The sequence below is a fragment of the Sinocyclocheilus rhinocerous genome, unplaced genomic scaffold, assembly GCF_001515625.1.
Source record: "Sinocyclocheilus rhinocerous isolate Xijiao unplaced genomic scaffold, SAMN03320098_v1.1 scaffold480, whole genome shotgun sequence".
Classification (NCBI taxonomy): Eukaryota; Metazoa; Chordata; class Actinopteri; order Cypriniformes; family Cyprinidae; genus Sinocyclocheilus; species Sinocyclocheilus rhinocerous.
This window is the reverse complement of record NW_015655401.1, coordinates 1,821,626-1,848,079: the sequence shown is the minus strand read 5'-3', so window position 1 is coordinate 1,848,079 and position 26,454 is coordinate 1,821,626. Positions and strand designations below refer to the sequence as shown.

Sequence of the window (26,454 nt, the reverse complement as noted above, 5' to 3'; positions counted from 1 at the left end):
ACTATTTTTCATTTTTATGACAGAATAAGGCAGAAAATACATTTCATAGTTTCTATACTGTAATAAACGATATGTCAGTTAGCACTGCATTATTCATATATTATATGTATTTATTACCTGGAGATGACTTGAAAAACACATAAACCATATATTGTCGCAATCGTGAGTTTATTGTCTTCACACAGCAGCGACAGCTGAATGCCTTTGTCCATATTAGGAATTTCCTGGCACGTCATAAGTTATTACTTTTATGAGACCATGTTTTGGACTTTCTGCACAAAAGCACCCTCTGCTTCGAGTATGAATGAAACATACACATGAGAGTGTTTAGCACTCCATAATGTTCACAGAGCCTTGTTTTGGATATGGATAAAACATCAGGTCATGTGACTATCTTGTTGCCTTTGAAAACCTCTACGTGAACACACTTGCCCTAAAAAAGTGCAGGGGATGGATTTACATTTAATTAAAAGTGGCGGGGACAAGTCCCCCACGTCCCCCGCATATTCTACGCCCATGGCCATACTATGGAAGTCAAGCTTCTTTTATGTTCCACAGAAGAAAGAAACGCATAACAAGTTTGAAACAGGTTGAGGATGAGTAAATGATGACAGAATTTTCATTTATGGGCGAACTCTCCCTTTAATGACTTTCTTATTTAATTAAATAAACACACTGGAGACTAGTTGCTAAGCCAAGTCCTGAACCAAGTTATTTCTTGGAGAGTTAGGTCTGACCAACTTTTGTTTTCTTGCCCAGCCAGTTTCCAGCTCTTTCTTATACAACACACGTGCAGTGAGCATGTGGGTTTCGTAACCCAAATTGCATCATAGATTTGTAACCCCTTTTAAACTTTGTGTGTGATGAGCTGTGTAAATCCAAGCCTTTCTTCTTTTCACCTAGACTAAATATCTTTTCACTTTCCTCTGTCAGTTAGGTAATTTGGCTCACCACACCACTGAATAAGACATTTTTCAACAGGTTTTGTTTGGCATGTTGGTGCTTGTAGAGCCTTTCCTGTAAGTTCCCAGTAACACCCAAAGAATTGTCTCGGCACAATAACCCTGTTTCTTCAATTCATTTCTTTGATTTAGAGCATTGCATTCTTTTAGTTTATGGTTGTCAGACACATCTCTATTGCAGTGCAATGGGCCAATATGTTTCTGTCTTTGATTCTTTTTTTAACCTCCTGAGACCAAGAAAAATGTAGTAAAAAAATTAGTTTTGTGAATTTAGTATTTTTTCATGTCATTACATTGTTTAGAGCATAAGAAAAATAAAATAAAAATAACAATTTTGAAAAATTATATTTTACTTATATGTTATGCTATGTCCTCTGTAGAGGACAGCAGGACTCATTTTAAAAATGAATAAATAAATAAACAAAAATACGTGAATGAACAAGAATAGGCAAAAACAATAAATCATCAAAAAAATGTTAGGTTTCAGGATTTTTTTTTTATAGCCAATCTTGTATAAAGATGATTCTCAACTATGTTATGAAAGATATCCACCTTATTTTTCCTGTAAGAGCGGGTGCAGACATTTGTAAATTTAATGTGTCTGGCTTCCGGTCTTTGATTATTATTGAGCTTGACAGTTTATGTTGACTCAGGTCAGTACCACCGTGTTATTTTGTCTGGGTTCATGCCAGTCAGTATGCATCATGTCATTTAAAATCATGAGGAAGCTGGATCTACTGAATCACTATTGGCTCAAGAGCTTCACTGATTATTTTTTTTATGCAGCCTCATTTCTGGCAGACCTGCTGCTTTGCAAGTTCAGCAAGTTCAGCTGTTTCACTTGAAAGTCTTTTAGAAAAAGTCATGTAAGAAAAGTTTAGCAGTTACAGCAATTACAGAGCCAAGCACATAGTGGATGATACATCATAACTTAAACACAATCCAAAGAATTAACTCATAAATACATAATACATATGCATTATCGTACGCATAATAAATGTAGTTTTCCAGTTTTTGAGATTGGACAAAATTTGTAGGACATTTCTAAATACATTGCTGTTCAGTTTGGGGTCGGAAAGATTTTTAAAATGAGTTTGAAGTCTGTAATGCTCACCAAAGCTGTGTTTATTTGATCAAAATACCATTAAAAAAACTAATACTGTAGTATATTATTATAATTTAAAACAAATGTTTGCTATTTATTTTAAAATGTCCTTTAGTTCTATGATGGCAAAGCTGAATTTTTTAGCAGCCATCTGAAAATTCACATATATTTGAAGTAGAAATCCTTTGTGAAAATAATAAATGTCACTTTTGATCAATTTAATGCATTCTTGCTAAAAAAAAGTATTAATTTATTTTTGGAAAAAACTGAGTTTTTCATTATTAATTTTTATTATTATAAATTTTTTCAGCTAAATGCTTGAGCATTAAGTTGTGAGTAATTGTAATTGTTTGAATAAGAATAACTGACAATGAAATGACACAAAATATATATTAACAAACGATCAAAATGTTTTTATTCAAGAAATGTGCATTATTAGCAACAGTTGCACTTGAAATGTGGATGTCCAATGCATGTTGCAAGTCAATAACAATACAAAAACCCATCAATAAATACATATTGAAATAAATTCTTTAAATAAATAAATAAACAAATAAATAATCTGACATCAAGTATCATAGTGAAAGCAACGAGGCTTTCAAAATGTTTTAGAGTTCTGAACTTCGCTCGTTCAAGACCACCGTCGGATTAATATTACTTTGTGTGGAGTGCACTGAGCTTGAATTCACGTTTTCTGAACTCTGATATTTCACATCAGGCACCTGAAACGACACCATCGGACAGGGTCCGTTGATATTCAAGCACACCAGCTTCTTCAGTGAGGCTGAGTTAACAATGTCAAATCCCACTTTCCCACCAAATGTGCTCGGCATCCAGTATTCAGGAGAACAAATAGCATTTCCCATGAGGCCTTTGAGAGAGTAGGGGGCTCCCATCTCTACCATAGTCTCCCCAAACACAGCGTTGGGTCTGGGTTTCTCCACAAGAAGGCCAGGATACAGCTCAACCGCGTCTATGTGACCGTACAGCTGCTTCATTTCGGCTGCCAGCTCCTTGTCTCCTGTTTTACCATACAGAAAAAGTTACAATTAAATAAGAGGTCACATGATGTATTTGTGAAAATTTTCTGAATCTATGCTAACATAGTAGGGTTTTTTCTTCGATTTTGAATTGCCTAGGTGATATTCACTGTTTATCTTACCTGTCATCTCCTCAAAAGACGAGTAGGGCTTCATGTTGAAGCGTTTCCTGTAGGCATTGAAAGACTGGTACCGCATCTGTCTGGAATGCTCCAGAACGCTAACAGCCACTCCTTGAACTGTAGCAGGCAGGTTACGTCCACCAGCAACCTGTTCACACAAAAATGATAGACATTAGCAAAGCCAGCAGAGTAAAGACTAGGGGATTGCTCACCCTCATGTCGTTCCAAAACTGTATGAACACAAAAGATATTTTGAAGAACTATGTTTGTCCAAAGAATAAAAGTCAGTAGGGTCTAAAATAACACTGGACCCCAGTAACTTTCATTTTATGGACAAAAAAACACAAAATATCTTCTTGTATGTTCCACAGAAGAAAGAAAGTCATTTGGAACACGACATGAGGCTTCTCTGAGAAGCTTTCTATCTGTAAGTGAAACTCACCCTTCCAGACCTCTGTTTGGTGAAGGATTCCACCATGTTGCGGATGCCGTGTTCGGTTAAAATAGAGTTGTTAAACACAAACTGGTGGTGGCCGTAGACCTGGTCCTGGATCTGAAAGTTGTCAGGCATCAGAGGGTGCCAGTGATACAGAGTGTTGAATTCGGATGCGATGCGGTTCTGGTACTGAAAGCGCTCATTGAAGAGAAGCTCTGGGTCAAACTTGAGCTTGAAGTGGTAGCCACTCAAGTGCTGAACATAGTCCTCGATCACGATTTTGATGGTCTCACCTAGAAGCAGAAAGCTGGGATATTTAATCCCTCCACAAAGTTTTGAAGATTAGGAATGTTTTAGATGATGCGACCAAGACTCACCAATCAGGATGAGACGAGTGGTTTGGAAGATCCTCTCGTCGTCCCAGTCGGGATGCTCTTGCTTCATGATATCACAGACACGGTTGTGCTCACGAAGCCAAATGGTAGCATACATCATCAAACCTGGAACCAGACCGAAGACCTCATGGCCCACAGCGAATCTCTGTTCTTCTGGGATATGAGGAGGATAGTGCATCTCCACCTGGACATCCTTTACCAACGGAGGATACACCTCACCATCCACAACCTAAGAGTCAAATACATTTTTCATTTAGGTTTTCACATTAAACCAACAAGCAATACTTGTGTCCATTTTAAAATGATAGTTCACCCAAAAACAAAAATTCGGCCATCATTTACTCACCCTCATGTCATTCTAAACATGTACTTTCTTTCTTTAACATATTTTGAAGAATGAAAGTCAGTGGGGTCCAATGTTGTTTTGGTCCCTACTGACTTTCATTGTATGGACAAAAATGGTTCTTCAGAATGTCCTCTTTTGTGCTTCGTAAAAGAATGAAATCATACACATTTGAAACAACATGAGGGTGAGTGAATGATGACAGAGTTGTCATTTTGGGTTGAAATATCCCTTTAAGTGCCGTTTTGATGTCTATTTGAATGTCCACAAACCTGATACTTCAGCTTTCCATCTTTAAATAGGCGAAGTTTGTGTTGTCTCTCCAGTGTCTCTCCATAAATATGCCCCAAATCCACCTAAAACGTTAGAGAACGTTTAGAAATTGTATTGCTTATACACTTTGGATGGGATGTAAAATTTTCCCAAATAAAATGGTTAGTTAATGCCACTTACCCCATGGCCCAGGGCTTTAGTGAAGGCTGGTCCTTTTTTAAAGTCTGACTTGAAGAACTGGTGAGAGAAATGCTGGGCGAAGAAAGCAAACATGAGACTGGTCCCCTGTGGATCAGGGATGAACTTTTTCCTCACCAGCACCTTCTCCACCACCTGCTTTGCATTTGGGAGATCGGGCGTAGGGCAGTTCTGGGGCAATGGGGCGAGGGTGCGGGTGTAATAGGACAAGTTAGAATACGCTTCCCAGCTTTTGTAGTTATAATCTGCATTGTACGTCGGTGGACTGTTGACCAAATGGGACCTTGCTGTAAAACAAGAAAGAGGAATAGTTTTATTTTACGTATTTATTTAGTCTAATTTTTTTTATTATGTTCAATTTTTCTATGAATCTACTCCAAAACGACTTCATTTAACTTACATGTCAGGACATATCTCATTATGGCATCTCTCAGGAAAGAGATGTTGTTGATGATGTCCCAGATCCATTTATAATGCGTTAAAATATGATGCAGTACGCTTGGCCTTGGTTTCAGAGTTGATTTGACAAATGTGAGAAGTTCGGCTGTAAAGCAAGAAAAAACAGTGTTAAGTGCACACATTTACACATGTAAAATGTTCCTCTATGTAAAAACAATCCATGGCCAGACTTACGGGTAGTGCAGTTTTCACCATAATATCCTGTCCTGGTACAGTCACATTCATAAGCAGCAGCACCCTTAGATAAACACACACCCTGGTTTTGGCAAGGCTGTGCACAGCATGGGTCGTCTGCAGGAAACAATCATAAAGAAAAGAAACGTTATTTCCAGGCATGATTAGACTGCATTTGGGTGAAACAATCAAACTCTGAAAGAAGCACGTAAGTCTAACATTGCTAAAGCTGAGTTAACTTACATCCTTCACCGGGAAAGATCCAAAGGCTTGAAAGTAAGACCAGGCAAATCAGTCTATTCATTCCAGAAGTTGTATCTAGAATGTCTTACTCCGAAGCAGAATCTGGCAGAGCGAGTGGAATGTGAGCGCCTGGATGCGCTCCTGTGCCTTTTAAATGCTTGAGAATGAGATATGCTTGCGCAATTTCCAAGATGAAGGGGGGGACGGAAGGTTTGTAACGTCACGAGCCGACTGTATTTTTCCATATGTTGCACATTTTACGAATTTATTCTTTTTTTAAGGATTTATATTCAGGAAGAAGCAGGCTAGCTAATAATTTATTATTACAGGAATAGAAAAGGATTTATTAATTTGAAATAGGCTATTTATTTATCAATTTATTATTGGTAAAAACAATGACAAATAAATAATAAACTAATAAAAAGATCATCTTAATGGTATAGGCTATTTATAGCCTAGCTATGTTCATATTTACAACTAGCCTCTGAATTACCTATATATATTCAGGATTAATAACATAGCCTACTCAAATGTTTATGTAGGCTATGTACCTCCAAAATATGTTATTAGCCTATAAGTAATAAATTAGCCTATACAAATTATTAGCCTGTCATTTGTTATTATAATTATTATGCATTTGATCAACTAGACATGGCTTTAAATTGAGGAAAGGAATTACTGTAACCTCCGTAATTTTCAAAACCAGACACCGGCAAAGATGTGGACAATACGGGGATTCCAGTGATTATGATCGCATTACTGTAACTCATGAGCGCCACCTGTCAGAGAATGTGTCGCTATTACAGTCATTCGCAATCTTACATTCTGGGTTATAATTTAATTAGTCTATCATAATCTTGATACATGAACACTTTAATGCAACGACATTTCTCATTTATATTATTATGTTTAATAATATTAACATAGCGCTAAAATAATTCCCATCAGAGTCCTTGTGAAATATGAGGAGCAGGGGCGGGGGAAGAGTTTGCGTCCGCCCTGAAATCGACTGATTTTAGAGAATCGATTCGTTTGAATGATTCGTTTGAATGAACTATTTCAGGAAACTCATTCAACATTCATTTGAGTCATCGATTTAACGCTTTCTTGTTTGTGGTTCATTGGATATTTTATTCAATACTGATATTATCACTGATGTTTTCGATTACGTTTATGTATTAGTTGTATTTAGCGTAGGCCTACATTTTGGTGGTCCAGTTTGGTGCAGTTAGTCAAATGAAAACCCTGCCAACCCTGCAGTTTTGGCAGATAAACTTTCTCAGTAGTTTAAAAAATAGTGTGAAAGGTTTCGATGCCTATAGTTCCAACCTTTTATCCACTTCATATACGTTTAGATTGTTTTACTTATAAACTATATTCTATAAGATTTACAAACCTTGTGCGAGTCGGTTCGATCGAATCATTGCAATGAACAGTCTCAAATGAACGATTCGTTCGAATCTCATCTTTAGTCCATCCAGTAATGCGCATTCCTCTTGGCTTCCTGAAGTAACTTTCTTGTCGGAGAGGGACCAACATCACTGTACCACCAACTATGGTAAGTTCGTGCATGTTTCATTTCTCTGTAAAGTCGTAAAACTTTTAGTATCTACGCGTTTATGACTTGCGCAACAAAATCCCTCTTAAAAAGTTTCTATCATACTTCTGAACTGAGAGCGACCTTTTGGGTCTCAGAACGTTAAACTCAGCATGTCATTCGGAAAGGCGGTATCATGTTTCAACCGCTTGTGCGTAGACAGTATGTTTTTTTCTACCTTTTTTTTATTGTCAAATTTTACAGATGTTTCCCGGACTGTCTTGAAATAAAGTGCCTTCCTGACCTCCACATTGCTGTCAGAATGTCCTCCATAGACCCCTATCAGTACATCATAGTAAGTTAAGTTTCACTAAGTCAGAGAGAAATCTCTTGAAGTAGAGCCTGTTTCATTAAGTTAAGGTAAATCAATCACTAATTTTGACATGGTAATTAGAGGTTTTGAAAGATCTATTTTAATTTTTAAGATCAGTTAATTTATTCGTTGATGTTGTAAAGCTGTAAAGCTGCTGCTCTTTTGCAGTGTTTGGATTCATTTGCATACAGACAGCTGCTGAATTTATGAAATTAGAGACACATTTACTGTTTATGTATAATTCTGTTTGGGAATCACCTAATGTCTATTTCCTACTTCAGTAGTTAAATGAGCTTCCTTTATACATACATACACATTTTACTGCTCTTGACGCTCTAAACCCTTGCCATTGTGGATCACTATATGCGCAGGTTGAGCATCAGTATTCTCATAGATTGAAAGTAAATGTGGTGAGAGCTGAAAATGTGACGAAAGGAGCATTTGGGGATTTATGTGAGTATATATTTATGCTATTTAAATAAATCCTTGAATGAGCATTTATACTTAAGTGATTGTGTGTTCGTTCACAGTGGACACCCCAGACCCTTATGTGGAACTGTCCATTCCAACCACACCAGAGTCAAGAAAACGAACACGCCACATAAATAATGACATTAACCCGAAATGGAATGAAACATTTGAGTTCATATTGGATCCCAATCAACCCAATGTTTTGGAGGTGAAAGATTTCTACTCTAATGACTTATTTTTTACACTTTCCTTTAAAAGCTTTATTTTCTTATTTTAAATACATTACTGTATTTATTACCATATCCTGATTCAATACAGTGGTCCCAAAAAGTATAACTTAAGTCACACTTTAAAATCTATATATTTCTTTGAATTAGATAACAGCATCAAATCAAGTAGAATCTGCTTGACAAATTATACTATACCTTTTACTAGACTAACTTCACATTTCTCAGCTGCGTTTGCAATGACTTTTAACCAGCAGGTGTCATGGTGATATTTAGCGGATGTTTTGGAAGTCAGATTCCCTCAAGTTTACACAGTGGGCCCTTGGAGCTATAAAGTTTCCAAACACTTTTTGTCTTAATATTAAACTAGCCCTACACTACCGTTCAAACATTTGGGGTCAGTAAGTTTTTCAACACCAAATCAGCATATTAGAATGATTTCTTATCATGTGACACTGAAGACTGGCTGCTGAAAATTCACCTTTGTCATCACTGGAATAAAATACATTTTAAAATATATTAAAATACAAAACAGTTATCATAGCTTTTTTAATAATATTTCAAAATATTACTATTTATATTACTATGTTTTTGCGGGATTTTGGGGCAAATGCAGTCTCGGTGAGCATTAGAGACTTCTTTCAAAAATATTTAAACATCTTACCAACCCCATTCTTTTGAATGATAGTGTGTATGTATTGTTTTATTATTTGGAACTGAACTTTGTGTACATTTTAAAATATATTAAAATACAAAACAGTTATCATAGCTTTTTTAATAATATTTCAAAATATTACTATTTATATTACTATGTTTTTGCGGGATTTTGGGGCAAATGCAGTCTCGGTGAGCATTAGAGACTTCTTTCAAAAATATTTAAATATCTTACCAACCCCATTCTTTTGAATGATAGTGTGTATGTATTGTTTTATTATTCGGAACTGAACTTTGTGTGAAATGTTTTGCTTGAAAAGTGTGCCTATGCTGTTTTTGGTTTATATGGCATGGTTTATGCAGTAAAAAAGAAAGGTGTTGCTTTGAATTTTAAATGTCTTAGAAAATACATCAGCACTTTGTTATAATGCTGTTTGAATGCTCTTTATTTAGATGACACTGATGGACGCTAATTATGTCATGGACGAAACTCTGGGCACAGCTAAATATTCCCTTTCAAAGCTCAAAGTGGGGCAGACAGAGCATGTGACCCTATCTATTGGCAAGGTAAAGGTTTTTTTGGTTTACACTATCAACCTGCTATGAACTAAATTCATAGTTACTGCTTTTCAGTATCTTGTTGTTTACTATTATTCTCTGATTTTTACCAGACGACAAAAGTGTTCCTCGACATGATCTTAGAAGTGTGGTATGTATAAAGAAATGTTTATTTCTATACATTATGCATACTATTTTATACGTAGTAGAGCGAATGAGGGACTGAAAGTGAGTCATTTTTGTGCAGTGCGTCCACAGACTTGCGCTTCAGCATGGCACTGTGTGATCAGGAGAAACTCTTCATGCAGACGCGCAGGGACAGAGTTATGCTCAGCATCAAGAAGCTTCTAAAAATGGAAAACCCACGCTTCCTTCCAGCCTCACCTAGAGAGGTGAAGTTAAAAACTGCCTTATAAACTGTGCTATACTAAAAAAAGAATCTTATCTCTAGCGAGAGCGATCCTTTCTGATAGCAGCTCTATTTTTGCTCAGGTTCCCACCATCGCCATTTTGGGTTCTGGAGGTGGTTTTCGTGCAATGGTTAGCTTCTCTGGTGTGATGAAGGCTCTGTATGAATCTGGGGTGCTTGACTGTGCAACATACGTGGCAGGACTTTCTGGATCAACATGGTCAGTAAAAGTCTTTCCAATTTTTTTTCATTTAAACAGATACAGAAATCCCATAGACTTCTACAATCTTAAAAATACCAATGGTTGCAAAAGGAGATTTTCACAGTGTTGCTATAGAAGAACCATTTTGGGTTTCCCTATGAACCTTTCAGTGAACAGTTCTGAAAAGAATAGCTCATTTTCTTAGAGTGAAGAACATTTTAATAATTTGAAGAACCTTTTTTTGTGCAGTGGAAAGGTTCTATGGATGTTCATGGAACCACAAATGCCATTAAAGAACCTTTATTTTTAAGAGTGTAGGGACAAGAAAAGCAAAAAATGTTTATGTGGGCCACTAATTAACCATCTGAAACACCCTAGCAACCACATAGCGATGCCCTAGCAACCATCCTGAATACCGTAGCAGCCACATAACTATATGCTAAACACTATTCTGAACTCCTCAACAACCACATAGCAAGCACCAATCACATCAAAAATCTCATTAACATCCATACTGGCTATATTCCCACAGGTATATGTCCATGCTGTACTCGCACCCTGAATTTCCCGCTAAAGGCCCAGGGGATATTAATAAGGAGCTGATGAGCAGAGTCAGCAATAACCCACTCAAACTGCTCCTGCCCCAAAACATTAATCGCTACGTCAAAGCACTGTGGAAGAAGAAATCGGGCGGACAGCCTGTCACTTTCACTGACATCTTCGGGATGTTGATCGGAGAGACTCTAATTCCAGGGGTGAGATATGCGGCAATACAAACTGGGTTATTGAGAGTTTTTACTGCAATAGGAGATCGAGAGCGGCATGAACTGCACTGGGCTGCACTGTACTCTATTTATACACTGTAGTTTGTTCAAATACAAAGACTCCTTTGTATGTTGTCTCTCTATTACGCATCCCAATGCAAATAGACCCTTCTCTTTGGGAGGATCGTCCTTGTAAAACAGGAAGATACTTCTCAATACAGGAAGGCAGTAGCCCCTGTATTTATGATTGTACACTACAGTTAATATTTCTTTTTTTAAGAAAGTAAGAAATTAACACTTTTATTCAGCAAGGACGCATTAAATTGAAATGAAAGACATTTAAAATGTTACAAAAGATTTCTATTTCAAATGAATGGTGTATTTTTATGCCTTTATAGTCATCAAAGAATCCTGAAAAATAAAATGTATCTTGGTTTTCACAAAAAATATTAAGCAGTATAACTGTTTTCAACCACAACTGTTTTCAATACCAGATCAGCATAATTAAATAAATTCTGAAGGATTAAGACTGGAGTAATAAGTGCTGAAAATTCAGCTTTGCTGTCACAGGAATAAATTACACTTTAAAATATATTTAAATAGAAAACAGTTATATTATACTGTAATAATATTTCACAATTTTACTGTATTTTTTAAAAAATTCAGTAAATTAAAAAATGCATCCTTGGTAAGCATAAGAGACTTTTTTTCTCTTAACGACCTTAAACCTTTGAACTGGAGTGTATGAGAAAATGTGTGCACTTGATATTCCGCTTTCATGTTGCTTATCTGTTGACTAGAGTAAGATAGTTTTGAATAATTTTCCCAAATCACACATACCATTTTAATGTGACATTTTATCATTTGAATGGCTTTACTTGCAGAAATATTTGTAGAGATATAGATGCAGCTTAGAGATAATGGACCATTGAAAGTGTGTCTGATATACATAATGACCAAGTGATTTTAGGAAAAGATCTATATTGCTTGAATGACACCAAAATGTCATTATTTACTCACTTTCACGCTCTCTTTCCTTGGTGGAACACAAAAGGAGGAATTTTTGAGACTCTACTAGCTGTTTTTGTCCATGCTGTTACAATTAATGCAGACTGGAGCTTTTAAGCTTAAAACAGGACACAAAATCATCATAAAATTATCAGATATATATATGCAAAAGCTATACAATAGCTTAGTGTGAGGAACAATTCTGTCAGACCAGAAAATGTCCTCGTTTTGTGTTCCATGTAAAAATGTAAGTCAGACAGGTTTGGAGCGACATGACGATGAGTAAATGATGAGACTTTCATTTTAAGATGCACTGTTCCTTTAATTATACTACACACTGTTGCTACCATCCTTTTAGAAAATGCTGTAAAAAAGCTTTGTTAATATCAGTTTTTAACATACATTGACACAGATGCTGTGAAGACCTAAAGAAAAAAGTTTGATCATTAAGCTTACTGTGTGTGTGTGTGTGTTTTGCACAGAGAATGGACACTAAACTGAGCTCCATGCAGACGAAGATTAATGAAGGTCAGAGCCCCCTTCCTCTCTTCACCTGTCTGCACGTCAAACCTGATGTCTCTGAGCTCATGTTCGCAGGTAAGATGACAGTTCACGTAAACATTAAGAATGCTACATTATATTGTATTGTCTGTTATTGATTGCTGTGTGAATTGAATAATTCTTATGAAAAAGAAATGAGAAAGACACAGCAACTGTCCGTATTTGTAATGACTAACAAAATAGTAAAAATTTGTATAACACCACTTCATAGCCTCCGTGGTAGCTGAACACTATCGATTTGTTTACATTTGCCTAATACTGTGGAAAACATGCAAATATTTGTTATGGGGCCTAATGATTGACCCACTGTGAAGTCATTATGAACTTTTACAGCTCCTCCCACAGGTGTAGACACACTATTTTTAGAGACTAGTCAATGTGTGGGTAGGTTGTTTTCTGTTGAATGGGATCAGAGATTGTAACTAAACAGATGATGGTTAAGTGGAAGTATTTGTCAGTTCAATGCGAGTCACTTACTGTACATTACGCTTTGTATTTGTGTGAACATGAGTCACTGAGTCAAGTAGTATTTTGGTAGTGCAATTTAACATATAAAAGTGCCTTTGTCATTTTGACTTAATAATATTGAGTTTGTTTCCTTTGTCTCAATCAGACTGGGTGGAGTTCAGCCCGTATGAGATTGGCATGGCCAAATATGGCACCTTCATGTCTCCGGGGCTGTTTGGGAGCAAGTTCTTCATGGGCAGCGTTGTGAAACAATATGAGGAAAACCCCTTACATTTCCTCATGGGTAAGACTGGGACTGCTCTGAATTTCAACAGAACCGCTTGCTAAGAGACCCCTCAATATGCATGTGGTGTCACTAACAGCAGTACAGTTACTCATGAACTGTGTGATTACTCATACTTCCCATCAATATATAAAATATTCCCAATAGGTTTGCAAATATATAGAGTTGGATTCATTTCAAAATGTATTCAAACTATTAGTTCGATGAACTGATTCACTCATTCACTGAATCCCTCATTTAATCGTTTCGACTATTTGTTTGTGCCACCAAAAACATCTTTGCATAGTATTTTTTTATATTAAAATATGTTTTGTTAAAAAAAATTATATGTATATGGCTATTTTAAAGTTTGGGGTCAGTAAGATTTTTTTTTTAAACTAATTTAATACATTTATTCAGCAAGGATACATTTAATTGATCAAAAGTGACAGTAAACACATTTTTAATATTACAGATTTCTATTTTAAATAAACTTTGCTCTTTGGAAATTTCTATTCAACATTGATAATAATAAGAAATGTTTCTTGAGCACCAAATCGGCATATTAGAATGATTTCTGAAGAATCATGTGACACAGAAGACTAGAGTAATGATGCTGAAAATTCAGCTTATTTATCCCAGGAATAAATGAAAATGTAAAATACATTATAAAATAAAATATTTATTTTAAATTGTTATAATTTTGCTGTTTTTACTGTATTGTTCAGCATAAAAGACTCTTTGAAAAACATTTAAAAAAAAATTACAAACACTAACAATTGGTGTAAGTAAATAAATACGTTTTTTATAATAGTTTATATAAATAAAAATCATGAAATGTCATTCATTCATTTAGTAAAAAACTTGATTTGATTGTACTTCTCGCATTAAGATTTTGAATGACTTAACAACAGCAGCAGCTGCCGACAGCTGTTCAAATCAAACACATGAATATTGAGATATAAATCGTCAAAAGGCTGAAAAATGTTGAGATAATATCATGCTCTTAATGCTTAGTTCTTAAGAGAAACTCATCATATAAATGCTTCTTATGTTGAATCAAGAACACCTATCTTGCACAAATATCTTGCACCCTTTCAAGAAAGTTTTCTCAGTTGAAGAGGGCCAGAGTATTAGCTCTACATCAGAATTTATAATCCTTCCTTATTCTGTTTACTAGAATATCGGTTCCAAGTATTGTTTGCCGTAGCATGTTTAATGTAAGTGTATGTGCTGCAGGTGTATGGGGCAGTGCTTTCTCCATCCTCTTTAACCGGGTTCTGGGAGTGAAGGAGACAGCCAGTAGCAGCACAATGGAGGAGGAGCTGGGTGAGTAAGATTGTATCTCTTAGCTATCAGAGGCAAAGAACTTTATGAAAGAGACAACTTGCTCCACATTTCAAAAGAACCCAGTGTAGGCCAAGTTAGATTGTTATCATATTGTCAGTTTGTATCCTTGTAACATGCTATAATGTGCCATTACTTGTTCTTCTAGCGCCAACATGTACAGTTGACACACATTTACTGCATGAGTGCACAGTTTTGGCGTGGAAATGATAAGATTAACGCACTGCCACATTAGTCTACACACTACTGATGTGTGACCTCAGTCAACCCCCCTGCTGACATTCAAAGTTGAAGTAAAGCGTCATATAACATTCACAACAGATGGGTTTGTTTAGTGTGTTCATGTTCCACTGTGGATAAATAATTTAAAAAAAGCTTTAATTAAATAATATTTTTAGACGTTTTTGTATTGTTAAAGATTTTCTGCACAGGGACTTTATTTTCAGCCACATTCTCGTTTCTGTAATAAAGAATGAGGAGATCACAATGAAAAATCCTATCGTTCTTTTATGCAAAATGTAAATACCTTTTTGTGAGGTTCACCCATCAGTTGAAACTCAGGACAGGGAAAAGAAAAGGGTCGTCTCTTATCGTGGGTACAATCTAAAACGGTTTGCATCTTCTGTTTTTCAGAGCAAATTAAACCCGAGCATATTGTGGGTGATGATTCAGCAGATAATGAGGAGGAAACTCAAAGGGGTGAGAAAGTACTCTATGATCATTTATCTCTCTTTCTCTTTCTCTTTCTCTCGTTCACACACACACACACACTTACAGTAGTTCAGTTGAGGGCTCAACTGTAAGAATGACCACGATTTCCACAAAAATCTGAAGCAGAAAAATTTTTCAATATGGATAAGAACCATTATTAATGATTGAGCACCAATAATAATTGATCATAACAGAACAGCAAATCAGCATATTAGAATGATTTGTGAAGGATCATGTGACACTGAAGACTGGAGTATTGATGCTGAAAATTCAGCTTTGATCACAGCAATAAATTACATTTTAACATGGTGTATTGTGCAAAAGTCTTAGGCCACTAGGTTTTTTCACCAACAAAATTTTTTTTTAAGTCAGTTATTTCTATCTTTTGCTGTGTCAGACTCAGAAGGAAATATCCATTTCCAAGCATTTCTTTTGCCATTCATTGTAATAATCCAGTGAGATTTTTTTTTTATGCACAAGGAGTCTGACGGCAGCCAGTGCTCCACACTGAGATCTGATCTCACCTTCATCCAGTCCGTCTGAGATTACATGAAGAAACAGAAAAAACTGCGACAGACTAAATCCAGAAGAACTGTGACAACGTCTTCAAGACGCTTTAAGAAACCTAAACTAGTGGCCTAAGACTTTTGCACAATACTGTATATTCACATAGAAACAGTTATTTTTAATTGAAATAATATTTCTCAATATTACTATTACTGCAGCCTTGGTGAGCAGAAAAGACTTGTTTCAGAAACATTCAAAACTTTTGACCGGCAGTGTGTGTGTATGTATGTATTTATATATATATATATATATATATATATATATATATAGACTCATTGCAAGTTATCGCAAACGCTTGATTGCTGTTGTTGCTGCTAAGGGTGGCCCAACCATTTATTAGGTTTAGGGGGCAAACACTTTTTTCACACAGGGCCATGTAGTTTTGGGTTTTGTTTTCCCTTAATAATAAAAACCTTCATTTACTGCCTGCATTTTGTGTTCACTTGTGTAATCTTTTACTAATATTTAAATTTGTTTGATGATCTGAAACATTAAAGTGTGACAAACATGCAAAAAAATAAGAAATCAGGAAGGGGGCCAACACTTTTTCACACCACTGTATATATATATGGGGTCATGTATGGCATAAAAAAATTTAAATAAAAAAAAATTAGTAATTTTAGTAAACGGTTTTGTGTTTTTATTAATTAATTAGTTTGTTTATTTGTTTGTTTAATTGTTACCAAGGTAACATTATGTAGTTGTATAATGTTTTATTTATTTATTTTAATTGTTACCCAGGTAACATATCTAACTCTCATGTTTTACACCATATGCCATCATTTTCCAGTAAAATTGTGTGTATGTATTCATTAAGTTACATCATAGTTGCATAATTTCCTGCTATTATTGCAGATTAAAAACCTAATAAATATATAGTGGTAAAAAACAAATGTATTCCCTAAAGATAAAGATACTGTATGTAAGTATATGTTTCTGATATGTTACTGAAAATACATTTCTAAATTATTTTTTGTGGTTAGTACAGTAAAAATATTAGCAGAGTAGGTAAAAATCTGGGGGAAAAGGAGCCAGGGAATCACTGATTGTCTCTGTCTCTCTTTCATCCAGGAGGCACAGAGAGCGCAGAGGCAGAAGATGAGCGGCAGCGTCATGCCCAGGCTAGCTGGGTTCAGCGCATGCTGACCTCCATAATGGGGGACACCACCCTGTTCACCACACGTGAGGGCCGTGCCGGCAAGGTGCACAATTTCATGCTGGGACTCAACCTAAACTCTTCCCTGCCTTTCTCTGCCTTCACTGGCCTCATGCACCAGACCTCAGTGGATGAGGAGGTTGATGCTGTTACAGGTACTAATTAGCCATTTAGCTGCCACTTTTGTGCAAATTTCGATACATTTTGATGTCAAGGACCCCCAAATATGATGAACCCCTTGCAAGGACCCCCTCCTTAAAAAGAAAGGCTATTATAATTAGAAAAGCTATATATTTATATACACAGACTTTATTATTATTATTATACTTTATGAGAAAAAAACTGATATCATAAAAGTGTGATATTATAAAAACTGTTTTATTATTGTTAATTTAGCTTTTCATTTTTAATCTAGATTATTAAATATTATATAAATATAATTTGTATTGTATTTATAAAAACTCACAATCTTGATTTTTTTAAGCAATTTTTTTTTTAGTTAAAATATTTTTCACAGACCCCCCTAGCACATACTTGGGGTCTTCACACCCTATTTTAAAAACCGCTGACTCACAGTACAACCAAACGTAAGGTGCCTTGATCAAGGACACAGTAGTGAAAATTCAAGGATCACCCTTCACAGGATTCAAACCTACAAACAGAATTTTACTCTGTATATTTCTTAGTGCCTGAAACCTCTATTTAACCTGGTCTTGTGAAGTATGCCGTTAAAAGAAATGGGTGTGACGGCCTGTAGGTGGAACAATAGGCTGAAATTTGGTCAGGTGCCACTTGACTTGATGATGGGCTTTCAAACATTATTGGTGTCTGAGTGGGAGGAAGTTAGTTAGTCAACTCTCAAAACGACATACATCTAAAAAAAATACCAACACACCCACTGCAGATTAACTTTTCTCCCAGGGGGTAAATATATAGAAACATCACACAGGAAGCATCTTTGACATGTGCATGTCACTGCAAGATCGCTGATCGTGTTAAACAAGACCGTTTTGAGCGCTTTCTTAAGTTTATGTGTCATTCTGTTAATCTCACTGATAATGAAGGCAGACTCTCATTTATAATTACTGATAATAATAGCACTGCATGTCTGTTTGACTCAGCAGCAGTCTACTTCCTGTTGACACTTGGGTGTGGGGAAAAAAGATAAGCGAGAAGTAATGTTGAATAAATGATGACATTGTTGCATGGAATTTTCTTTTCTTTACAAACAACTAGGTGAATGTTGGTGATGGCATCCTGTAGCACCTTTATATGGCATTGACAAACCACAGTGATAACAGATGAATCTTTCCTGCAGATCCTGACGAGTTTGAGCGAATCTATGAGCCCTTGGATGTGAAGAGTAAGAAAATCCACATAGTGGACAGCGGTCTGACCTTTAACCTGCCCTATCCTCTCATTCTGCGGCCACAGAGAGGAGTTGACCTCATCATTTCCTTCGACTTCTCAGCCAGGCCCAGTGACTCCAGCCCGCCATTCAAAGTACGTGTCTGACATGAAGATTATGCATGACATGTACATATTAAGAATGATATGATATATGTTGATTTAGTGCTCATTAAACATTTTATCAGTGTTGAAACCAGTTGTGTGGAAACTGTGATACATTTTTCTTCACAAATCTTTAACGAATAGAAAGGTCAAAACAACAGCATTTATTTGAAATAGAAATCTTTTGTAACATTATAAATGTCTTTACTGTCATCTACTTGTGTCCTTGTTTGTCTGTGTTAGGAGATACTGTTGGCTGAAAAATGGGCCCGTATGAATAAGCTGCCATTTCCTAAGATCGATTCGAAAGTATTTGACCGAGAGGGTCTGAAAGAGTGCTATGTGTTCAAACCTAACAAGGGAGACAAGAGCTGCCCAACTGTCATTCATTTTGTCTTGGCCAACATCAACTTTCGGAACTTTAAAGCCCCAGGTGAGAGCATGTCATTAAGGGTGTACTCACACTAGGCGTTTTGAACCGTGCCCGGGCGCGGTTCGTTTAGCCGGCCCTGGCCCGGTTGGAAGAGGTGGGCCAGGGCACGGTTCGGTTGGGTTCGGGCGTGGTACGCATGCAGTGTGAGTGCTAACCGCGTCGGAGCACGGAACAGATACTATTTTGTGTGCGCTACTGTCATCATTACGACCGCAAACATATTCTATTACTACTACTACACTACACTTTTCAATTAATTTAATTTAATCAAGTATATTTAGGTTTATAATGGCTCTGGTTCTTACCTTATTGATGAACAGGAAATGTAGTTTGCGAGTAAAGCTGCAAATTATTTCATTAACGTCAGCTGCCTCCGTAATAATTTTCTGATACATACAAGTGAAAATCAATGCACGGCATAAATTATAAATTAATTATTATTAATTATTTGGCAGAATATTAGCGAAAGAGGTTTTCTCCGTCATCTCATACATGACGTAAGCGTGCTCCGGCCCGGAATGTTTAGTGCAAGTGTGAGTGCAGGCCAGCGGGGGAGTGGGGAGGGGGGATAATCGCGCTCGGGCTCAGTTCAAGGCAACCGTGCCTAGTGTGAGTACACCCTAAAAGGCTACACATGCATATGAACAATCAGTCAGTAAATAAGCTGTTTTGTTTCACTACCTTGAATTTATGTTTAAATCATATTTAGGTTAACATAACATTAAAGTTAAAGTAACATTAAAGGCTAAATAACAGTAACATTTCTCAGCTTATTTCAAATCAGACATGACCTGCACTAAACTGTGGCTCAATTAGTGAGTGAGTCATTCCAGCCTATTCTTTGAAGAAGTGAGTTGCCTGACTGATTCAGTCTATGATTCAGACTCTATGGCTCCTACTGTATGTTCAGTTCAGTCTGATTCACCAATTGGGTCCACAGATTCATAAAAAAATAATTTTACTGTATTTTTGATCAAATAAATGCAGCCTTGGTAAGCATAAAAATATTACCAACCCCAAACTATCTTTTGAATTGTACTGTATACAGAGGGGTCCACATGTCTGAGACCACATTGAAATGCAGGGATTCAGACTCATTTAAACCTGGAAATAAATAATGTTTTAGGATTTTGGAATATTTAAAATGAAGAAATGTTATGATGTCAAGTGAATCAGATTCTGTACTATTTTTAGGTCACTTATCAAAAATGTGTGTTATTGACAGGTGAAAAAAGGTCAGATTTAATCATTTCATTTCTGTTTTCTTGAAGGAGTTCCTAGGGACACAGACAAGGAGATAGAGTTTGGCGACTTTGACATATTTGACGATCCAGCCTCTCCCTTCTCCACTTTCAACTTCCAATACTCCAACCAGGCCTTCAGGAGGCTTCATGACCTCATGGAGTTCAACACGCTGAACAACATTGAGGTCAGTTCTTCTCCTTCAAACTCTGATTCAAACACCTTCACAACAGTCTTTGCAATTAGTTTTTGGTCTTCAACTCTTTTGTTTCGCAGGTTATAAAAGAAGCAATTAAAGACAGCATTCTGCAGAGACGAGAGAACCCCTCACGCTGCACGGTTTCCCTATCACTCAATGAAATTGAAAACAAGAAGTTCCTGAAACGAGATACCAGCAATGCGAAACGACCCACCTAACAGATAGCTGCAAAAAGCTACGCAAAAGCCTTGACGTGTGAGACTGCGTTGGTCCACTGGTGCTGATTCTCATTCAACCATTTCATGAGAATCACTGAGCAGATTCATCAGACAAGACTGGACTGACCTTATTACAGGGTCATTTTTATGATGCTTTCCAGACAACTTTGAATTCTCCCACCTCCTACTTAAAGATAACCACTGGAAAGGCGCTCGGTAGGGTTATTAATGTTAACTAAGATTAAAACCATAAAATACATGTATATCAGTGATTCTAAAATAGCACTGGTACAAACCCCAACTCCAATAAGAAGCACCATTTGACGTCATTACCAAGATGGTGACAAATAAAATGACATTCTGATGGCTATTTTGAAGTAGAGGTGGACAATTCCAACATCCAGGTTGTCTGGAACGCATCATGACTGGATTGCTCGAATGGTGGGAAATGGAAATTTCAGTTCTAGTCTTCCCACCTCCGACTTCATCTAGAATGCAGCATCAGGAACACAGAATCTACAGCCATTTTTTGTATTTTCTGCACTGATTTTGGGGGAACTTCTATGGAATAGATTTGAATATGGTAAAATGTTTTGTGTATGGCAAAATAATCTGAGAGACGAGAGTACTACGCTCTTATTGGTCACTGAAAACATTATCAAATTAGCCAACAATATTTAGTGAGTGAGTGAGTGAGTGAAAAGTGACGTGACATGTGGCCAAGTATGGTGACCCATACTTGGAATTAGTGCTCTGCATTTAACCCATCCACAGTGTACACACACAGCAGTGAACACACACACCGTGAACACACACCCGGAGCAGTGGGCAGCCATTTATGCTGCGGCGCCCGGGGAGCAGTTGGGGGTTCGGTGCTTTGCTCAAGGGCACTTCAGTCGTGGTATTGAAGGTGGGAGAGAGCGCTGTACATTCACTCCCCCCACCTACAATCCCTGCCGGTACGAGACTCGAACCCGCAACCTTTGGGTCTAACCATTAGGCCACGACTTCCCCCCTATTTAATAAATAGACACACAATGGGCAGGGGACGTGAAGAACTTTACAACATTCAGGACCATTTCCCAACTTCATTTCAAACTGATTCTTGAATTACCATGTGGGCAAATTCTCCATGTTAAAGTGCTTGCAAATCTGTCTGTGTCCTTCTCTACGGGTTGCAAGGAGCCAAGAACTGGCAGCTTTGTGTTCACTTGACATTTTAGCAGTAAAAACTGTTCTGGGAGTAATTTATTGTCTCAGTGGAGACCTGAGCCTTAGGACTCGCTGTTCCTCATGTGTTTCTGCCGATGTGATAAGAAAACAATTAATGCTCTCCGTTCAGTTCTACTGTGACCAGTAGATGGTTGATGGTTAGCCTTGCCTTCGGGACAGGATTCATCTCATATTTTAGCGAAAGATTCATTGCTTAGGAACTGGATTCAGCTGCTTTTATTTATTTCACTTACAAATGTCGTCTCCTGCCCAAGGGGTGAAAAGAAGAAGGTAAAATGCCATCTTACTCCTCCCACGCAGGACTCCACCTCCTTGTGAGGTGTCAGGAATAATGACATGATGGGACATGTTGTGAAAATATATTTGTGGCAGACTGTGGCACATACAGATCTAACTTCACACATAATCATTCCTCTGGTTTACATACTTTATGATGAAAGTGTATGCGAGATTATTTATTTGTATGCTTATTGTGTAGTTATTGTGTTTTATAATTCATTTTAAGATTTGGACATCTCAAAATCAAACATTTGAAATGAATGTCAATGGGAAAAAAGTGCTTAACGCAGAGCAGGTAAGGTCATTCATAAAACCGAACTGAGGTTAGTATGATAAAGGTGGCAGGTAGATACCAGAAAGACTGGTTGTGGGATAAAAATAGACCTAAGCATTAGAGTGCACTTTTAAGTCCAAAATAAATGTCTACTTTTACACATTCTTTGCTGGTTGTGTTGCGAACACCACAACTGTCAGATCCTTGAAAAGTGGGCATGTACTGTATGATTCATGTATACACAACAGAGTTATCTGTGTCATGTACATTTAAGTGATGTTACCAGCCTGTGTAGTGTCGTGCATAAACATAATAAAAGGATATTCATACCAATGAATGGTCTGAGAACTTTTTATTGGAATTATACACGGAGTGTTTACTTTAAGAAGCTGACTCAGGATCAGGATACTGACACATTTGACAGTACTGAAAAGCAAAGCACACTTTACTGTGGAAATTTTTTTCACAGTTTTGTGTTCATAGGTTTTGCGAAAAGGCGCCTCATTTGAGGAAATGTGTAGTTACTGGGAAAAAAAATAGTTGTTGGGAATTTCCTGCAAGTACCTTACAGTAAACTGAAAATATAAAACTCCATAACTGAAAAGCAAAGTATAGCTGTTAATACTACTACTACTACTACAGAAATTGTTAAATAGTTTGCAAAAATCACTTTTATTGTGACTTAGCATCTTGTGTCTTATCCAGGGCTGACAACATTTCTCACAAGCCAAAGAAAATATTCCTGTAGAAATTTCTATACCCTTCATATTTCATAAATGGGCAATTATCAATCATAATAACATAGATCTCATCAGAGACAAGTGTTCTTCCTGGTCTTCCTTCCTCTCTTCTCCTCTTCCAACTCCTCACGCTCTTCCTGTTTCAAGCACAACTACAAATTGTGTGAAAGCAACTGAATGATGATTGTCATATACCAAGTTTACGGAGACTGGTTCTTCTTTTAGAAAATAATGTAATGGTTTGAGTGTTTTGCTCATCTGCTAAAGGCTGAAATCCAAAACTCAGTGCTATCAGGGAATTTCACACATTTTGATGTCAATATGATGAAAAAATGTTACTACCGTTATCCATGACACCTCATTCGTATAAAATAATGGGATACTGTTTTTATGCTTGTTAATTCTGAGGTGTAGGAGATATTTTGTCTCACATGTACCTGTATGGCTTATTATCCCCATTAATACATTGGTAGGACATTTTGGCATTGCTTGCTAGAGCCAACTTTGATGGCATGGCCTGTTTTTATAGCCTTTGGAAATGTTTTCAATTAGCCTACATAGCAGCCATCTGCTGGGCTGCTGGAGGAATGTCAGTATGAGTAGAGGACAATCAGGTTTTATAAGACTGACTTAAGTTGCTCAATATTAGCTCATGCATGAATAATTAAGCTAATGTAAAGAATAATATATCAGTAACACATCTTCATTATGTAGTGCTAGAAAACAGGATGAGAATAAAACGAGATACCTTCTTTAATTTCATAGATCAAAACAAGTCAAATAACTACATTTGGAATAGATTAATTTTACATAGTGGTAAATATACACCTCAAAAGCTTTTCAAACAACGTCTCACCCAAATCGTAAAGGATTACTAAATTGAAATTACTTTCACTTATATATACATGTGCCTACACATTAAGAGCAGTATTTCAGAAATATTTTTTGTGTTGCCATTCCAACTTAATTAAATACATTTGGTACACACAACCTAACCTGTAAAAATAAATAAATAAATAAATAAAATCTTCTTCAATTTAAAAACTTAAGTCTAGTTGCTGCCTTAATTTTTCAAGTACAATCAAATTGGCCTTACAAGTCATTTCGACCTAAATTATATTAAACTGACTTAAAAATCGAGTCGAGTCTCATATAACTTAAAAAAAAAAAATCACGAAATTGGTTAAAATGTATTGATGAGTTAAAGTAGTCGAAAAACATGTTGATTTGCATTTAAAAATTCATTGTAGATTTGCATTAACGGCAACATATAATATAATATAATATAATATAATATAATATAATATAATCAGAATCAGAATGAGCTTTATTGCCAGGTATGTTTACACATACGAGGAATTTGTTTTCGTGACAGAAACTTTCACAGTGTAACAGAATGACAGTCACAGAACAAAAAAACAGATTAAAAAAAAATTGGTAAAATAAGTAATAAAAAATATACAAATCGACAATTGTATGTACAGGTATATAATATAATATCTCATATAATATAATAATTTTCGCACTTTTGCTACTGTTCGGAACCAATGTCCAATTTATTGCAATAACTAATTAAACATAAAATGAAACTTAAAATGAAGTCTTAAAATGGATTGATTGCGTGCCACCTAGAGTTAGATTTGAGATGACACGTGGAGGTTTTAATTTATGCCACTGACACTTAAGGGGCTTTCTATGCGGAAGTCAACAAGCACCGAGCTGCTTCCTGAAAGTGCTGGGACTATTTTGTATGAACTGACATCTTCTGATTGATTAATCGAACCAGTCATGTCGAAGAACACAGTGTCCGATCGATTCAGAAAGGTTGATGTAGATGAGTACGACGAAAACAAGTTTGTCGACGAGGAGGACGGCGGAGAAAATCAACTAGGTCCGGATGAGGCTGAGGTGGATTCTCTCATCAGATCATATCCTTTCAGTCCCATGACTTTTGTTGCTATTTTTCAGATGTCCTGCTTCCTTGCAGTATATCGTTTGATTTGTCGTTTTCTGAAAGCACTTGATATGTTGGTGTTGTGTTGCTATAATAGATTATTTCTGTTCTCTCGTCCAGACATGGGTGTGGTAGTCAGTCGCTTCATTCATTTAGGACGTGCACAGTTCACATGCTCATCATACGTTTGCACTGCGGATCCAACTCTTTAGGCTCTTTTAAAACTGCAGAATTACGGCTATAATGTTTAAAGTGCAACACCCGAGGCTGTATCTTATAGATGTGGCAATTACTTAGAATGAGGTTGCTGTAGAAACACTTCCGGATGCCAATGACTTCCGGTTGCAAGATTGCAATATGAGGGTGCACCTTCTCATATGTACTTTCAGACAACTTTTAATAGTTAATGTAAAGTGATATTTAAAGAGTTTGTGTGATTCGTGGCTAGACGTGATTTCAGGCGTCCTGCGGTGCTTTCCTTAGTGCATGATACAGGTAACCTGATGGGAGCTTTGCAGGCAGTACTGAAGAATCCACCCATCAACGCCAAGAACCAGAATGTGAAGGTGAGTTAAAGCTAAGTATCTCAAAATATCAATTATGTAAAACTTTTAGCATGATCATATTCTACAAATCGTTCTCACAATTTTTGCCTCCAAGGTCTTTTGCTGAGGTCCCCTAGTGGTTATAGGTCCACCAGAAAAACACATTACATAAGAATTCCAATTTACAGGGTTTACCTTTACATTTTAGGCCATTTTAAAACTATGATTTCCTGGCCTTTAAAAATCTTGGAAATTAATAAAATCTTGAATATTTAGTTGTTAATTTAATTGGCAGTTACAGTGTAAGCGTAATGCAAAAAAAGCTTAATTTCTTCACATTTAACTACAAGAAACATTAAATCTATTTTTATAGAATATAAGTATTGCACACGGTGAAATGCCATGGATAAAATATTACATCAATTACCATTTTATTTATGTAGAACAACATAAGATGACCAATAATTTAAGATACAACAGTAAACAGCCTAAACAATAATAAAGGCTTTTTAACCTTTTATACTAGAAGAAGTGTCTTGGCCTTTTTTTCTAATGATTTTTATGCATTATGTATGTTAAATATTATTTTTACCTTTAAATAGTGCTTTACATAATTATAAATAATTATAACTTATAATATTTGTGTAAAATGCACCTATTTAGATGGTCATATAGGATTGGAAGTGTATAAGAAGTATATAAACATCTCAAATGAATTGATTAATGATTCATATCTTTTCAAGGATAGTTCATTGTGTGTGTGTGTGTGTGTGTGTGTGTGTGTGTGTGTGTGTAGGACC

General features: G+C 36.4%; 3 protein-coding genes across 3 annotated transcripts in view; 2 read left to right on the top strand and 1 right to left on the bottom strand.

Moving 5' to 3' along the window:
* Positions 1-2,455: 2,455 nt before the first annotated feature.
* LOC107718138 (prostaglandin G/H synthase 2-like) lies at positions 2,456-5,884 on the bottom strand. Its single transcript, XM_016525116.1, has 9 exons — positions 5,751-5,884; positions 5,508-5,624; positions 5,275-5,418; positions 4,857-5,161; positions 4,676-4,759; positions 4,043-4,289; positions 3,672-3,958; positions 3,230-3,377; positions 2,456-3,088 (listed from the first exon to the last, which is right to left on the bottom strand). Exons 1-9 carry the CDS (start codon positions 5,809-5,811, stop codon positions 2,676-2,678), a joined length of 1,806 nt encoding a protein of 601 aa, XP_016380602.1. The 5' UTR covers positions 5,812-5,884; the 3' UTR covers positions 2,456-2,675.
* A 1,325-nt stretch (positions 5,885-7,209) lies between these two features.
* Positions 7,210-21,303, top strand: LOC107718137 (cytosolic phospholipase A2). Its single transcript, XM_016525115.1, has 18 exons — positions 7,210-7,308; positions 7,552-7,642; positions 8,032-8,113; positions 8,191-8,339; positions 9,466-9,579; positions 9,684-9,721; positions 9,818-9,962; positions 10,063-10,199; positions 10,714-10,936; positions 12,436-12,550; positions 13,128-13,265; positions 14,484-14,573; positions 15,225-15,290; positions 16,941-17,180; positions 18,344-18,528; positions 18,781-18,970; positions 20,242-20,399; positions 20,489-21,303. Exons 2-18 carry the CDS (start codon positions 7,610-7,612, stop codon positions 20,627-20,629), a joined length of 2,244 nt encoding a protein of 747 aa, XP_016380601.1. The 5' UTR covers positions 7,210-7,308; positions 7,552-7,609; the 3' UTR covers positions 20,630-21,303.
* Positions 21,304-24,787: 3,484 nt separating this feature from the next.
* LOC107718183 (actin-related protein 2/3 complex subunit 5-like) overlaps positions 24,788-26,454 on the top strand; it is a 4,013-nt gene continuing 2,346 nt past the window's right edge. Inside the window, exons 1-2 of the mRNA XM_016525164.1 lie at positions 24,788-25,083; positions 25,603-25,675. Coding sequence (XP_016380650.1) covers positions 24,944-25,083; positions 25,603-25,675 — 213 coding nt within the window. The 5' untranslated portion in view covers positions 24,788-24,943. The remainder of the gene's footprint in view (positions 25,084-25,602; positions 25,676-26,454) is intronic.

Bases quoted from the DNA above. Each gene is read 5' to 3' on its own strand.
- LOC107718137 (XM_016525115.1), top strand. From the start codon at position 7,610: ATGTCCTCCATAGACCCCTATCAGTACATCATA. The intron at 15,291-16,940 runs GTGAGAAAGTAC...TCTTTCATCCAG, and splicing joins TGAGGAGGAAACTCAAAGGG to GAGGCACAGAGAGCGCAGAG. The intron at 18,529-18,780 runs GTACGTGTCTGA...TGTCTGTGTTAG, and splicing joins ACTCCAGCCCGCCATTCAAA to GAGATACTGTTGGCTGAAAA.
- LOC107718138 (XM_016525116.1), bottom strand. From the start codon at position 5,811: ATGAATAGACTGATTTGCCTGGTCTTACTTTCAAGCCTTTGGATCTTT. The intron at 4,760-4,856 runs GTAAGTGGCATT...CTAACGTTTTAG, and splicing joins CTAAAGCCCTGGGCCATGGG to GTGGATTTGGGGCATATTTA. The intron at 4,290-4,675 runs GTTTGTGGACAT...TTTGACTCTTAG, and splicing joins ATGGAAAGCTGAAGTATCAG to GTTGTGGATGGTGAGGTGTA.